The sequence below is a fragment of the Aulonocara sp. 'chitande type north' Nkhata Bay genome, linkage group LG23, assembly GCF_057382095.1.
Source record: "Aulonocara sp. 'chitande type north' Nkhata Bay isolate Kocher_YH1m ecotype deep benthic linkage group LG23, A_spYH_male_GT1.1, whole genome shotgun sequence".
Lineage (NCBI taxonomy): Eukaryota > Metazoa > Chordata > Actinopteri > Cichliformes > Cichlidae > Aulonocara > Aulonocara sp. 'chitande type north' Nkhata Bay.
The window spans coordinates 13,605,664-13,620,234 of NC_141365.1; the positions used below are offsets into that span (position 1 = coordinate 13,605,664).

The window sequence follows — 14,571 nt, forward strand, 5'->3', positions numbered from 1 at the left end:
CGTCACAGCGAGACGGAGTCACAGGCTGGAGCAGAAGGAAGAAGAAGAGGAAGAGGAGGAGAAGTTAGAGACGAGGTACAGAGACCCACCTATCGGACAGCGAGTGCCTACTGTCTAGAGAATACTGACGACTGGTGCGCCGGCTCGACCCTGAGCCTGAGTCGATATCACTGCGCCCGTTGGTGGCCGAGTCTAAACTATCATAGCGTCTGGTAAGAGGAGCAGGGGAGGAGGTGGGGAGGAGGGGAGAGGTGGGAGAGGAGCATCAGTAGAGCTCAGTGCAAATATTGGAAAGACAGCTATAACTCAAACTGAGCCTCTGTGCCGCCTGCTTAACGACAACTTCACAAAGTTGTCTTAAAACATCAGTCAGGCGTCCACATGAACATGAAAATATCACTTGCTGTTATTCTTCCCGCCAGCGTTTAATGATCCACAGCAGTCCTGGCTCAATCTTAATTTGGAGTTAATATGAGGCTGAGGTTATTTCAACCAAATGCAGATATTCCCGTCATTTCAGTGGGAAATTTCATCTTCTAGGGAATTTTGCACTAATAAGCGAATATCTTTTGAACACGGCCTCTTTGCTCGTCTAAATCAGATTACCGAAAACTCATATTAACTTCAGATGAATACATTTGCACGGGACAAGGAATATGGATTTCACTCATCATTTACACTGGAAGTGGATGGGGAAGGGCTCTCTTTACAGAGAGTATAAAAAGGAGAAACAATAACAGCAAGTACAACCTGCTGAAAATATGAACCTGTCCATTAAGCTTCTGCACAAAGACGTCTCACTGACGCTGAGATTTATTATATCCATCTCAGCCTTGACAAAGCAAATGGTCAAACTTTCAATTTAAGCTTTTCTGAGAAATGCATGAGTTTAGAGCCTCTCCTCCTTTCATATATACATGTCTAAAGTGACGACCATTATGTTCAGAAATCACAAGGGGTTTCTGATGCTCACACACTCGACGTGCACACACAGATGCAAGCACGCGCACACGCATTCGCACGTGAAAGATAACCACAAAGGCCCGCTTCATACAAAACCTGTATACAAGAACTCTGCACCCCAGCATGCTTGTATACACTGAGGCCAGGGTTATTCTCTAGAGAAGGAGAGCACAGTGGGACATGTTACTATGTACAACACAGTGCAACAAAACAAGGCCGCAGGGGCTCACTTGTCTCATGGCTATGAGCTAGACGGGGAGGAGTGCTCCGTTTACGAGCAGCGTGATGTTAAATTCACAACGTTAAAACATTTAGATCTTCTGTGTGACCAAAAACTCCTCTCTCTATGTTGCATTTAAACTTTATGGTGCACATAGGCAAAATAAAACCCTGTTCTTCAGTCTCAGTAGTAGTACGCCTGTTACCTCATAGCTCTGTGATCATAGTCCAGCTCATTGATGTCGTCAGTGTAGGAGTGTCTGTGGTGCTGGTTCCTCATGGGATACTGGTGCATGGAAGCATTGGGCTGGGAGGTGGTGTAGTAAGGAGGTGGGATGCTGTTACTGGTCTCACTGCGGTAGTCGCTGTCCCTGTCATCCACTGCGCTGTCTGGGTCCTCGTCTGTTCACCAAAACAGCGGGAGACAGAACGAAGTGAGGTTGGCGAGACAAAAAGATGACGACCATTGAGTACATTGAGTGTGTAATGAAAGAGCTGGGGCGTAGAGAAGGGGGGTGGTCTTGTTTCTTTTCAGATAGTTGAAGTCTCTGCTCAGAATCCAGTTTTTTTCCTTCTCATTCAATCCTAAATGAGAGCCTAAAAATCAGGGGGGAAACATCTGTAGGCCTGTGACTATGTAATTCCCCTATAATTAAATGGAATTTTAATCTATTTTAATTTAAATTACAATGTAACTGTATTGACCTACAAATACTTAAAGATTGTTAGGCTAGAATAAAAGAATAACAAGACACGTTTTTACAGGAAACAGAGAAAACTGTTTTTTACGGTGGCCCTGAGAGGTCAAACGGACTGCAACTTAAGAAAACACCAGCAATAAGAAAAACGCTGCAAAAGCACACAAAACACAATGGAAATAGGAAAATCGACAACAGAAATAGGAAAAAACAAAACAGAAATAGGAAAAGCGAAAACATAAATAGGAAAAAACAGATTTTTAAAAGCACAAGAGAAGTGTGTCTGGGGAGACAATAAACGGACGGACCAGTTGCAGGAACCCAAAACATGGTAGTTTTATCATGATTCATATAATACTGATGACGGATTTTTAGGCTAATAGTTAGGCTAGCACACTTACCTCTCATCTTTTCGTTCCTCACAAAACCAATAGATCCTCCACTTCTTTTAATTGTCTCCCAGCGCAATTCTTAGCATGTTTTGGTTCCTACAACTGGTCCGTCGGGTTATTGTCTCCCCAGAAACACTTCCCTTGTGCTTTTGGAAATCTGTTTTTTACTATTTTTGTTTTTGTTTTTCCTATTTATGTTTTCTTTTTTCCTATTTACATTGTCGTTTTTCTATTTCCATTGTGTTTGGGCGCTTTTGCTGCGTCTTTCTTATTGCTGGTGTTTTCTTAAGTTGCCGTCCGTTTGGCCTCTCAGGGCCACCGTAGTTTTGGATCTTGATTTGTAGATTCTGTATAATTATTTTTAAATTGTGAAACTTTCCCCCCACGCAGTCTTTTATTAAATGATTCATCCTATCCACAGTATGTCTTCATGAAAGACTGACCTGCTGCTAATAAACCCATACAGCTGTGAGATGTTTGATCAGGTCGACCAGCGGGTTGAAACGATTTGCAAAAGATTCCGATTTTGTGGAAACAGAGTTTTAGACAGTTCAGTGCCTGAGATGCAAGTGGGAGTTATTCGGTTATGTGCTTCCTGTCTCATAATGAATCACTCGAAAATAACTCATCTTTATCTCATCAAATATGTATGCATCCTGAGTTTGGCTAGAGCTGCATTCAATTTCATTTTAACAGTTTGAGGTATTATTGCAAAAGCAAGGGTATGAGGTGAGAGGAAGTTCAGGGAGGATGTGTGGAGAAGAAATACTTTTTTGGCAGTTAATGGTCTCTGAGGAATACTATGCAAGGAGATCATTACATTAAGTGAGACATGGGCAATAAATACAGAATTACTCCAAGTTGTTAGCAGAACTGCATGAAAGAAACTTACTTTGTTGATCTCCCCACAGACTCCAATTACCTGCGAAGAGATAAAGGAGTCGGAAAAACCAAATTAGGTTTGGGCCACAAATTAAACACACAAGCAGTCAACAAAACCAGGGTAAACAAACGAGGAGGATCGTTAGCCCTCAGAAATAATTGTTTTATGATGTAAATATGTGTGGAGAGAGTTTATAAGTGGCTGTCTATGTGTGTGTGTGTGTGTGTGTGTGTGTGTGTGTGTGTGTGTGTTTGAGCAGAGAAAAACACAAGGTCTTTAGAAAAAGCTGTTTTTAAGGCAGCTGGCCTCGATGCAGTTAGGTAACACACACGTCTTCTTTGCACAAACACAAGCACCGTGATGCAAACCAAACCCCTCTCTCCACAGGTCCATAGTATCCACACAGTTATGCACCTGCTCCCAGTGTCACCACTGCCAGACAGGCGGACAGGCGTGGGAGTGTGTCTGACACCCCCCGTATGTCATCTCACATTCATCACGGATCTATCACCTGTAAGTCATTCTAGTGTTCAGGCAGGCATGCATTTGTGATTAATCTCATCGGCTCTCCTTCCTCTCGCCAGCTAACCTTTCCTTCATCTATTAGCTTCATTTCAACCTCCTGTCTACGCCTCTTCTCAGTAAGCTGAGGAGCCAGAGGAGAGGGAGTGGGGAGAGGAAACACAGGAGGCATAAAAAGGGCACAGCAGGATCGGGCGCAGGAGGAGGTAAATGCAGAAGAGGAGGCTGGCGGCACTCACAGCACTGTGTGGATGGTGCATGTAGTGGTCGCTCCTGCTCTTCCTGATAGGCGTACTGAGGCAAAGAAAAGCGGCAACAACAGACGAATAAGGAAACAATACAATGCAGAAAAAGTTGTGGTAATACAGTAAAGAGTATTCAGCAGAATAAAATTCTTACATCTTGATCTCTCATGGCATTAAGTTGTTCAAGTTTCTTCGCCCAGTATCTGGCCTCTTCCTCTGGGATGTCTGCAGAAACAGAAACACTTGAGATTCTCCACTTGGCACGTGAAATATTGGGCGCTACGCTGTAAGATTTTGTGCTGATACTGTTTTGCCAAAGTTTAAAGTGAATTTTCTCAAGTTATATCAAAGAGTAGGGCTGGCATTAGAGCGCTAGTTGTATTAGTAGTAGAAGTAGTAATAAAACTGTATCAGGCAACTACTAGAAAAAGTACTAATAGGAATCATGAGACAGTCTTTAGAGTTCTAAAGTAGCAGCAGTACTAATACTAGTAACATTTTTAAAAAAAAGGAATTCAAATTAATACAAAATAAATTAAGCGTTATTATTGACACAACACTGATAAATGTCAAACCTAGTGGCAGCTCAAAGCGTGTGTCGAGCAGCAGCCTATGAAAGGTCGGGTCTTTGGTTCCACAGATCTCGTTCTCAGCCATGATCGCATTGGAGTCGAGGGTCAGCCACTGACCTGGTCCCTCCTGGAAAAGACAGAAGAACAAACATGACTGCAGCAACACTTACTGTGTGATCAATACGTATTTTGGCATCTCTGCCCTGGATCTAATTTGCTGTCTTCGTACAAATGACCAGTGCCATCAATCTTCTCATCTACGGCTTAATATGTGAGTTTGAGTATGCTAAATTCAGAAATGCTAGTAAGCATTGCCAATAAAACCAAAGGTCTGAGTCAGAAAGATGAATGTGGTGAACCTCATTGGACTGCCGTATGCTGCGCAGGGGGATCCATAAGGTGCCCACCATGGTGTCCCAGATCAGCCCCTTGTTCCACACCTCCACTGTGAGGCCCAGATCAAGGCGGTTTATTTCACTGCTCAGTAGAGATGGCGGAATAAGAAAAGGACAAGCAAACAGAAAAATGAGGAGGAATAAAAAAAAGAAGTTAAATACAGAATACTGTCATGAGCTGAGTGGAGGCTTGAGCTGTTTACACAAGACTTTTAGCAAAAATACAGTTTATTCCTCGAGGAGCTGAATTTAATCTGGTGATGGATATGCACCATGATTCAATCTGCTCAGGGAAATGAGTCATTCAGCATGCAGATGGAAAAGCACAGGTGACAGTCAGCCAGGCTCCCGACAACATATAAGTGACTGCACAGACAGAAACTATCTATATTTATGTGTGATAAACAACAGTGAACTCAAAAGCTCATATACAGCTAACATTTGTAATGCAGCACGGTGGCACGGTGGTTAGCACTGTTGCCGCACAGCAAGAAGGTCCTGAGTTCAATTCCACCATCAGTCTTTCTGTGTGGAGTTTGCATGTTCTCCCCGTGTTTGCGTGGGTTCTCTCCGGGTACTCCGGCTTCCTCCCACCGTCCAAAGACATGCAGCTTGTGGGGATAGGTTAATTGATTAATCCAAATTGTCACTAGGTGTGAATGTGCGAGTGAATATGAGTGTGAATGGTTGTCTGTCCCTGTGTGTTGGCCCTGCGACAGACTGGCGACCTGTCCAGGGTGTACCCCGCCTTTCGCCCTATGACAGCTGGGATAGGCTCCAGCGCCCCCCGCGACCCTGAAAAGGATAAGCGGAAGCGAATGGATGGATGGATTTGTAATGCAACTACGTATCTGGCTTGCAGGTTATCAGCTCACTATGCATCTCCCGTTACTGAACAGTGATGCTCCTAAGGTTTAAATGAAGAAAAAACCCTAATAATGAGCGTAAAGTGCTTCCTTAGGAGATGAACACATCTTCAGGTGGGTGTGCTGACCCCGAAAGCTGAAAAGTAGAGGAAAGCCCTTCTTTAAAGATATTCCTTACATTTAATTTAGCACCATGACTGTAGCAGAGTTTTTCTGTTGGATTGATATTCTGGAGTTTTAAGGTGTTAATAAAGCTTGAATGGGGAGAAACTTTCACGACTAGATGTGTGAAATCTGCCGGAGCAGAGCAAACAGCAGCAGAGGTGTTATTTCATCCCATCACTCATGAGTGGAAGGGAGGCAGAATGGCAGCAAAAAACAGAAACAAAAAAAACTGCGACACAAATGTTACAGCTGACTCCCACAGCACCCTGATAACATCAATTTCACTCCTCACGTGGGTGAAACTGGACATCACACAGGTTAAAGATTAGATTTCTGAATTCTCACATGCACGTGCACCAGGTAATGTCTAGGACAGTTCAGGGCTGCAGAGAAAACGGGTTTAGTTTCACTAATTAAGAATATGTTCACATTATAAATGTCTTATGGAAATAAAACAATAGAGCTGATAGTTTAATAAGGTAATGCAGCTTTGACTCTTAAAAGGTTGTCTCAATTCCAACCGGCAGTTAAAAACATCAACGCCACAATACTGTCCTCGTTTCATGCATTCTTCTCTTTTCTTAAAGCTGAAACTCGTTTTATGACAATCTTGGTTGGAGACTTGGCTGTGCTATATTGGTAGCTGCTAAAGTAACCACATGCCGGAGAGGTGTGGAAAGTTTGCCTTATTCCAACTTCATTCCCTGGATTTTTTTTTTTTTTCATTGTCAGGACGAGAAGCACTCACAACATGAAGTCCTGCTCCCAACATGGCTGACTGCCACGGACAGCGATGGTTGTGCTCTTAACATTCTGCACCTTCAGGGTCACGTATGTGTTGAATTTCTCTGCGAAAATGAACAGATTCAAACATCGGTCTCGATGACCCCAGTGTTTTACAATCAACAGCTTCATGCAGTACATCCGTGACACAACTCACCTTGTGGTCCATCAAGCTTGCCTTTTTTCACTGTGAACAAATTGAGAAAAGAAAAAGGAAATTAGCCTGTCAGGGTTTTTTTTTTTGTGTATTTTTTAAGAGATCATATTCCATCATCGGATCTCAAAGGCTTCATCCTGTGCTTGCAGTGCGAGCCTCTGCCTGTAGCTCATGTGCATCAAAGTATGGTTGCTTGGTGACTGACAGTAGTCTGGCATTTTACAGAGAAAGTGTGAGGTCTACAACTAAACTTTGCTCTTTGAGCAGATGCCAGGCTCTCAATATGAAAGACTACATCCGTTCAGCAGGAGACGTCAGGGTCTCTGAGTGACTTGTTGGATGGACAGATGGCCTGAACGATACCCGTGTGTTTTCCATCATGCCTGTCAACACAGGCTGATGGATAAAACACTGAACAGTTCTGCGGTTTATTGTACACAACAGACGAATCTCTGCTGAGGTGCCACAGCCATTTTCTCCACGCAGGGTCTACTGGAGGTACCCAAATGACTTTTAAAACCACAGTGACGTCAAAAACTTATTCATTATTCATTTAGTCTTGCACCCTGCCGATTCCCATCATCCCCATGTTCAAGAGTGAAGTATTAATATTCAGCGGACTGGTATTTAATCCCTGATGATTGCTTCATTTCACTGACGTTAGGTTTAAAGAAAAAAAATACAGGCTACTTAAAATCTATCTAATGGAAATTCAGCAACATGCACGCATGAACGGATGTAAAGAAGAATTTCTTTATATTGCACAGCCTACAGCCCGACTCACTAATATAGAGGAGGAAAGTAAATAGAAAAAAAAGGCAAAAAATACAGTTTCAAATATGATGATGACAAAGAAAGACACTGAGTCATTTACTTAGTCAGTGACAGAGAGCAGGCGCGATAATCATTGTGGAAAAATTGGCTTCTAAAAATAGCATCACCCCAGGAAACCCCTGGGATCACTCTTATCACTTAAATATTATTCAGATTCAAGAAACCAGTGCCAGAGTAGGAAGTGTCGTGAAGCATGTGTGTTCTTAGCCAACATCAAAGTAAAGTCTCCTTCCTGATATTTTAGCTACTGACAAGGCAGTCGTGCCAAAGGGGTGAGGAAGGTTCACTGCACTGAACATGCATTCGACAAAGACGAGCTCAAATGGGTACTTTGCTTTTAAGTAGGCAGTAATTGACAGATGCACCTTCGGCTGCACCCTTGCCAGCACTCTCTCTCTCTCTCTCTCTCTCTCTCTCACATATACAGTCCTCTCCTCACCAGCCATCGGTCCTCTCTCCCTCTCTCTCAGTCAATCACTCGCCCCTACAAGCTTCCCCTGCCATGTGGTGAGTGTGCACGTGTGTTCCCTTTCTATCTCTTTCTCTTGTGCTCCATTAATCTCTCTGTGGAGCCGGATGCAGGCAGAGTGAGCTGCATCCCCAACACTAAAAATAACCACTTCAGTGTGACAGGGGTGGGGGGGGGGTGCTGGAAAGTGGAGAGGTGTGTGTGTGTGTGTGTGTGTGTAAGAGCTGGGGGAAGAGGGGTGGGGTGGTGGAGGGGTTACTTGCTCACAGGCATGAGACTAAACCAACACTGCTGTAGCTAGTTACTGCTGCGGTGTGGGTGAAAAATAAAGAGAGTTACATATTTTGTGCAAAACCTCCACAGAAAATGTTGAGTCGGTGCCACGGTGATTACAGGATTTCATTTTCTCTTTCTTCACTCGGGGAAATTGGACAAATACTTTTACTCGTGCCCTGGTTCAGAGGAGCTAAAGGGGCTTTTTATTTCTTTTTATTTCATCAGAGCCATTATACTGAGACCAGCAACAGCAATATCAACCTGTAGTACTGAAGAGGGAGCGCACAGAAGGAAATTACAAATATTATAATTAAAAAAGAAAAGAACACTGATTGAATGGTCATTCATTAAAAAAAAACAAACAGCTTGCAAGTCTAAAATAATTGGTGATTAAAGCTCATCCCTGTTTTCTAAATAATATTCAGTCACAGTGACCTCAGTGCAACTAGAAGTTGATGGTCTATTAATAATGTTAACTAGTAAATAAGGTCTAAGTAGTCACTAATGTCTACCACAGGCTTTCAAGGTGGCTATAATTGAACCAGTACTTAAAAGCTTTTACTTGAGCCAGACGTCTTAGCCTTTAGACCTACAAAAGAGTGGCTGTAAAACAGCGGGGCGATCATGTGCAGTATAATAGGATAACTGAAGAGTTTCAATCAGTTTGCAGAATTGATCTTAGCACTGAAGAAGCACTGGTGACGGTTACGAATGACCTTCTTAGGGCCGATGGCTGATAGTGGACTAATTTTTGTGTTTCTGCTGTTAGCCCTCATTTGATACAGTTGAGTGTAAGATTTTAAGAAATGTATATGTAAATGGGGAGTCTTGGAGTTCCACAGGGTTCTGTGCTGGGACCAATTCTATTTACATTATACCTGCCTCCCTTAAGCAATGCTAACAGAAAACACAGAATACATATTCATTGCTATGCAGATGATCTTCAGCTTTATTTATCTATGAAGCCAGATGACATTAAACTACATAAAGGGGTGGTTGCTCTGCAATTTTCTTCTCCCAAACCCAAAAAACTGAGGCTGCTACATTTGGTCCTGATAGCCTTAGAAACCAGAAACCAGTATCTGTCAGTATCTGGTCAGACACAATGTTTTAGGCGAAGGTATTAGTAAGTAACAATGTGATCATCAAAAATGCTGCAGTGAGACTGATGAGTGAGGGAGAGAGTGAGAGAGGGCTTATTTCTATTTTCTTTTAGAATTGAATTTAGCAGTTTTTATAGTATCTTGAAGACTTCATAGCACAATATTATCCTTTTAGAGTGATTCACTCTCAGACTGCAGAACTTGTGGTTCCAAAAGTTTCTAAAAGTAGAATGGGAGGCTGAACCTTCAGCTTTTTTCTGTCTTCTGTGGAACCAGCTCCCAGTTTGGATTCAGCAGAGACACCCTCTCTGCTTTAAAGGTTAGAATAAAACCTTGCCTTAATGTTTAAGCTGGATCAGGTGAATTAACCAACCTGTAGTTATGCTGTTATAAGTTTAGACAGCTGCAGCACTTCATGTGATACACCGAGCACTTCTTCTCCACTGACCTCTCTTTTACTCCCCGCGCGTTTATATATGCCTGCAGCATGTCATTAAATTTGTGTCTTCTCTCCTTTAGCCCATGGTTTTTCACCTGTCTCCCTCTGTTCTCTTTTTCTTTTCTCTTCCTCCTCACACCCCCCCCCCACCCAGTCATGCTTTTGTCTTCCCACCGCTGCAAAGTGCTAGCGCATAGGTTGTTTGATTGCTGGGGTTTTCTCCAGAATACTATAGGGTCTTTATCTTACAGTAAACCTTACAGTATAATACCTGCAACAAGAATTAGAGTGCCATTATGCTAAATGCGTTGAGAGAGCACAACTGCCAGTCAGCCGTTTAAAGATTATATATAGCATATACAGGAAAGAGTATCTACAGCCTAAGCATTGTTATCAACAGAATGTGAATGCTTCATTGTAACTGTTGCACATACTTCAATTAATAAAAAATTTGCCCTTTGCTGTCATCTTTTTTTGCTATGATTGCTCCTGATCTTTATTTACAGTACAGTAACATAGCAGTGTTTTCGAGACATTAAAAGACAAATGTAGTCAAGGTTTGTATGGTGCTAAATTATACAATAATGCTAATGAGCGCATGTGCCATGGCTCACTCATTTATAAAGCTATAATGCCTGAATTTGCATCTTGCTACATAGCGTGACAGTAAGGATGGCTGCCATCTACTTACTCAGCTTTTGTAGCACAATCCATCATTTCACAGACCAGATCTAACATCATGAGACACACACACACATCTCAGCAGGCAAACTGTGTGACTGCTGCAGTCCAGCATGACAGCCCATACTGTTCATCCCATAATTCCCTATTCTTCTCCCATCCACCATGAAAGCAAGAACATAGTATCAATATTAACCTAGCTGCAGGCCTATTACAGTGTGTTTAGAAGCTAATGAGAAAATGCCAGCAGAGACCTAAAATACCAATGGGGTTGCTATGCCAACAAAGCTTCAGGACATAAAGGGACCACCAACGAGCCTGAATCTCAATCCTGACATCTGTGCAATCAGCTCCAGCACTGGTGTCAGCAGCAAAGCAGCCTCTTTGCAAACACTAAGAGCCTGTTCTAACCTCTTGTTAAATCTCAGGAAGACGCTCGAGGAATTCCCGTTTTTCATCTTTTCTTCACCAAGCCTTAAAACACAAAACTTATCAAGCCTTTCAGAATTGGAAATGCACCAAAACTCTGGAGAGATTCTCTGCATAGCACATATTTGATCCTAAGCATTAGAAGTATTAAATAGTTATAAAAAAATATTTGTAATAACAGGAAAACTCATATCAATTCAGCGAGAAGTAAAAGGAGCAGCAGTATCCAGGAAGTGGCTCACGACAGGCAGAGATGTGCACAGTTTCAGCATGCATTCAAATAGATAGATATTAGATTACATAAACTTGTGGTTCTCCCACAGCTGTAGCTGCAATTATAATGCCATCTCTAAAGAAGCCAGTTCTTTGGATATGTTGTAAAGACGTTGTTGTAAAAAACATGAGAAAGTTTTTGTTGTTGGGAGGGAGAGCAGAAAACTTTTAAAAACTCTTAGGAAAAATGTCATTTTAAGCACAAATCTCCTCACACAAGACAAACTTTGAGTTCCTTATGTAGGGGGAAAAGGAAGTGCTCACCCCCAAATTCACTCTCCAAATTTTAGCACAAGCAGACTTGGAAAACTGGAAAGCTACGTGGGTAAATTTGTATTTACGAACAAGGGATTCACATTTCATCAGTTAAAAAATAAATAATGTATTAATAAATGAAGATCTGAAGTCCTTTCCTCATACAAAATGCCTGAAATGAAGCCCCAAACCAGCCACATGTGACTTCCTGTAAATGCTGCAAAGGTTTTACAGCAAAAGCGTGACAGCTGAGGTTTTATCGACACCTCACTGACAGCCTTTACAGCTAGACACCAGATTTCTATTTTTACAAACATCATAGACAATATTTAATAACCCTTTGGGTCTTTAAATAACAGGAAACAATTGGAAAATCTCGCAATGTTTAAGGACGGATTGGGAGAAATGGAAATTTTATAGCATTGCAATCAGTCACGTGGTTAGGGGAAATCGTAATGTAAAGAAACCCAGCAGCCTAAAGGAACACGCCTTTTTGCAGAGCTTATGTGTGGAAACTGAGAGAGGGATCCATTCGACATATTTAATCAAAATGCTATCACCTTTTATAAAATAAAGAATAAAACACTCCTCACAGGGACGAGCAGAGTGGATATCATCTTGCTTTACTATGTCTGACAGTAGCTGCCAGAAGCATACGCCTACTACATAAATCGATCCGGTTGTAGCAATGCCAGCTTTTGTAAAAAAAAAAAAAATAAATAAATAAATAAATAAATAAATAAATTAAAAAAAGAAAGAAAGAAAGAAAGAAAGAAAAAAGAAAGAAAAAGAAAATCAAAGGAAAAAAAGAGGCTGGACCGTTAGCATGGACAGCAAGAGGAGTGCAAGATTTCTGTATATATTTTAGCGAAAAAATTCAAACTAACATGCAGGTGATGGGAAATATTGCCTCAGATTGCTATTTGCATCGAATGATCATTTAACAGCCCCAGATTTTTTCCGTAATGTTATCTGCAGGAGGTGACTATTGTAAAAGTATCACCAGCAACCCTCCAAAAGCTGTAAAGATACTACTGGAGCTATGGAAACTGCTCACATCAGCAGGTCAAGGAAACGGACAGCAAGTCAAGCCAGCGCACAGACTGTTAGTTTTTCCTCTTACCTCCAACACACAGCAATGACATCTCTTATTTGCGCCTTTAGTACAGGATCCAGCTTCCTAACTGGCAGAGCTAATCTTTGCAGTATACAGTCCGGGGATGAATGGCTGGGCGGGAGATGGAGAAGCCTGCCGTCGCCAGCGAGCAGGACCAGAGCCCGACGGGATTCGCTACAGCTGATCAAAATGAAAGTTTTCACAGTTGCAGGGTGAACGCCAGCTCCGCCGTCCTGTCGCTCTGGTTTGAATGAGCTGACTGCTTATATCTGAGACTCTTTCACCCCTTCGCTCTCAGCTCTCCGGTCCCCAACACACAGCCATCTTGTTCAGCTTCAGCACCACCGCTGCGTGGACAGCTCCTGGCAGTGACGTAAGAGCGCGTGGTGGTGGTGTGTAAAGGTGGGGGAGGGGGAGTGAAATCCCCGATTATTAACTTCTAACTTTACACTTTGGACATTTTTGGAAAAATACAGTAATGTGCAGACTACTCGAGTCTCCCTTCATTTCTTTATATTGGGCTTGGGGGGGAGGGAAGTCAATATTTGGATGTTGGCTGCTTTTGGTTCCCACACTACTTCAATAATGCTGAGGCTCTGGGGGGGGGAATCCATGACTGATAGTGTTCCACTGTGGATTTTAATCTAGGCGTGGATTAAAATTGCACTGGGAGTGTGTTTGGGATCCCTGTCATGCTGAAAAATGAAGCCAATCACATGTTTTCCAGATGGTATTGCATGGTGAATCAAACTATGACAATTTGGATTCATCACTCCATCACACCTGTTGGCACAAATTTATTTTCAGTCCAGTTCTTGTATATTGTGGCGCACCTCAGCCTTCCCTCCCTGTTTCCTTTCCTTAAGAATGACTTCTTCCTTCCACTGAGACCGTTTCAGATGAGGCTTCAATGAACAGTAGCTGGATCGGCTAAAGGTCCAGATGCACATCTCAGATCTTGTGTCAGGTTTTTGCTGGAAGTTTTCTTAAAGACTTTTAGATTCTGTTGATCCGATGTAGATTTAAACCTGGCACTTTTTCCATGTATATACTACAACGATTTTTAAGGAGACACTGCACATCATGCTGAGATGTGCCAAGTTTTTGGCTAATAGGAGTTTGTGAATCACCTAGTTGATGAAAAAACACTTTTAAAAATATTTTTCATAGATTCAGCTGAAGAAATGAAGACTTGTTGCGTTTGCAGCAGGCAGACGGACTAAGAAAGACAAGGACTGGACTGAGAGTGAGTGAAAAAGCAGCCAATGCCCCAAAACTTTAAAACTTTCCCTCCAGAAAGGCTGGCGTTGCATTGCTCAAAGCACTTTTAAAAATGTCAAAAACATTTGTTGCCTATGAAGCAAAACATAAAGAAATGAAGGGTGACTCAAAACATTTCCAAATATATTGGTTTATATTAATTAGCATCACCTATACTATTACTAATGGCAAATAGTGAAGAAAAGGTGTAAACAGTAACACATTCATCTGACCAGATTTTTCATAAAGTTGAATTTCTTTGACAAAGTCAAGGCTCACAGCAGAAAATGGAAATCGGTGCCCTTTCCACAATCGCCTGCATTATACAATCAGCTGCAGATGCTTATAGGTTTTCTAAAACCTTCCCCTTTATGTGCACACAAATGGATTCAGTAATCCTTTGATTTGTCTGGGCACATGAAAAGCCTTGCATTGTTAAAGTCGGCTTGTAGAAGAATGTAAACACAGGTTGGCTTTGGCCTTCCTGTATTTAGGTATCATTACTGTGCTCTCCCTTTCTGGTAATGGGACTCCCCTGCTGCCGACCGGTCTGCCGTCTCTGCACTCTGGTTAAA

General features: G+C 42.1%; 1 protein-coding gene across 1 annotated transcript in view; it reads right to left on the minus strand.

Annotated features, from left to right (window-relative positions):
- The window catches only part of unc13a (unc-13 homolog A (C. elegans)), a 47,038-nt gene extending 33,966 nt beyond the window's left edge, over positions 1 to 13,072 (minus strand). Inside the window, exons 1-10 of the mRNA XM_086284264.1 lie at positions 12,743 to 13,072; positions 6,861 to 6,890; positions 6,669 to 6,768; positions 4,854 to 4,971; positions 4,498 to 4,621; positions 4,077 to 4,147; positions 3,917 to 3,971; positions 3,165 to 3,194; positions 1,389 to 1,584; positions 90 to 209 (exon numbers count right to left, since the gene is read on the minus strand). Coding sequence (XP_086140390.1) covers positions 90 to 209; positions 1,389 to 1,584; positions 3,165 to 3,194; positions 3,917 to 3,971; positions 4,077 to 4,147; positions 4,498 to 4,621; positions 4,854 to 4,971; positions 6,669 to 6,768; positions 6,861 to 6,890; positions 12,743 to 12,764 — 866 coding nt within the window. The 5' untranslated portion in view covers positions 12,765 to 13,072. The remainder of the gene's footprint in view (positions 1 to 89; positions 210 to 1,388; positions 1,585 to 3,164; positions 3,195 to 3,916; positions 3,972 to 4,076; positions 4,148 to 4,497; positions 4,622 to 4,853; positions 4,972 to 6,668; positions 6,769 to 6,860; positions 6,891 to 12,742) is intronic.
- Between the last annotated feature and the right edge of the window lie 1,499 nt (positions 13,073 to 14,571).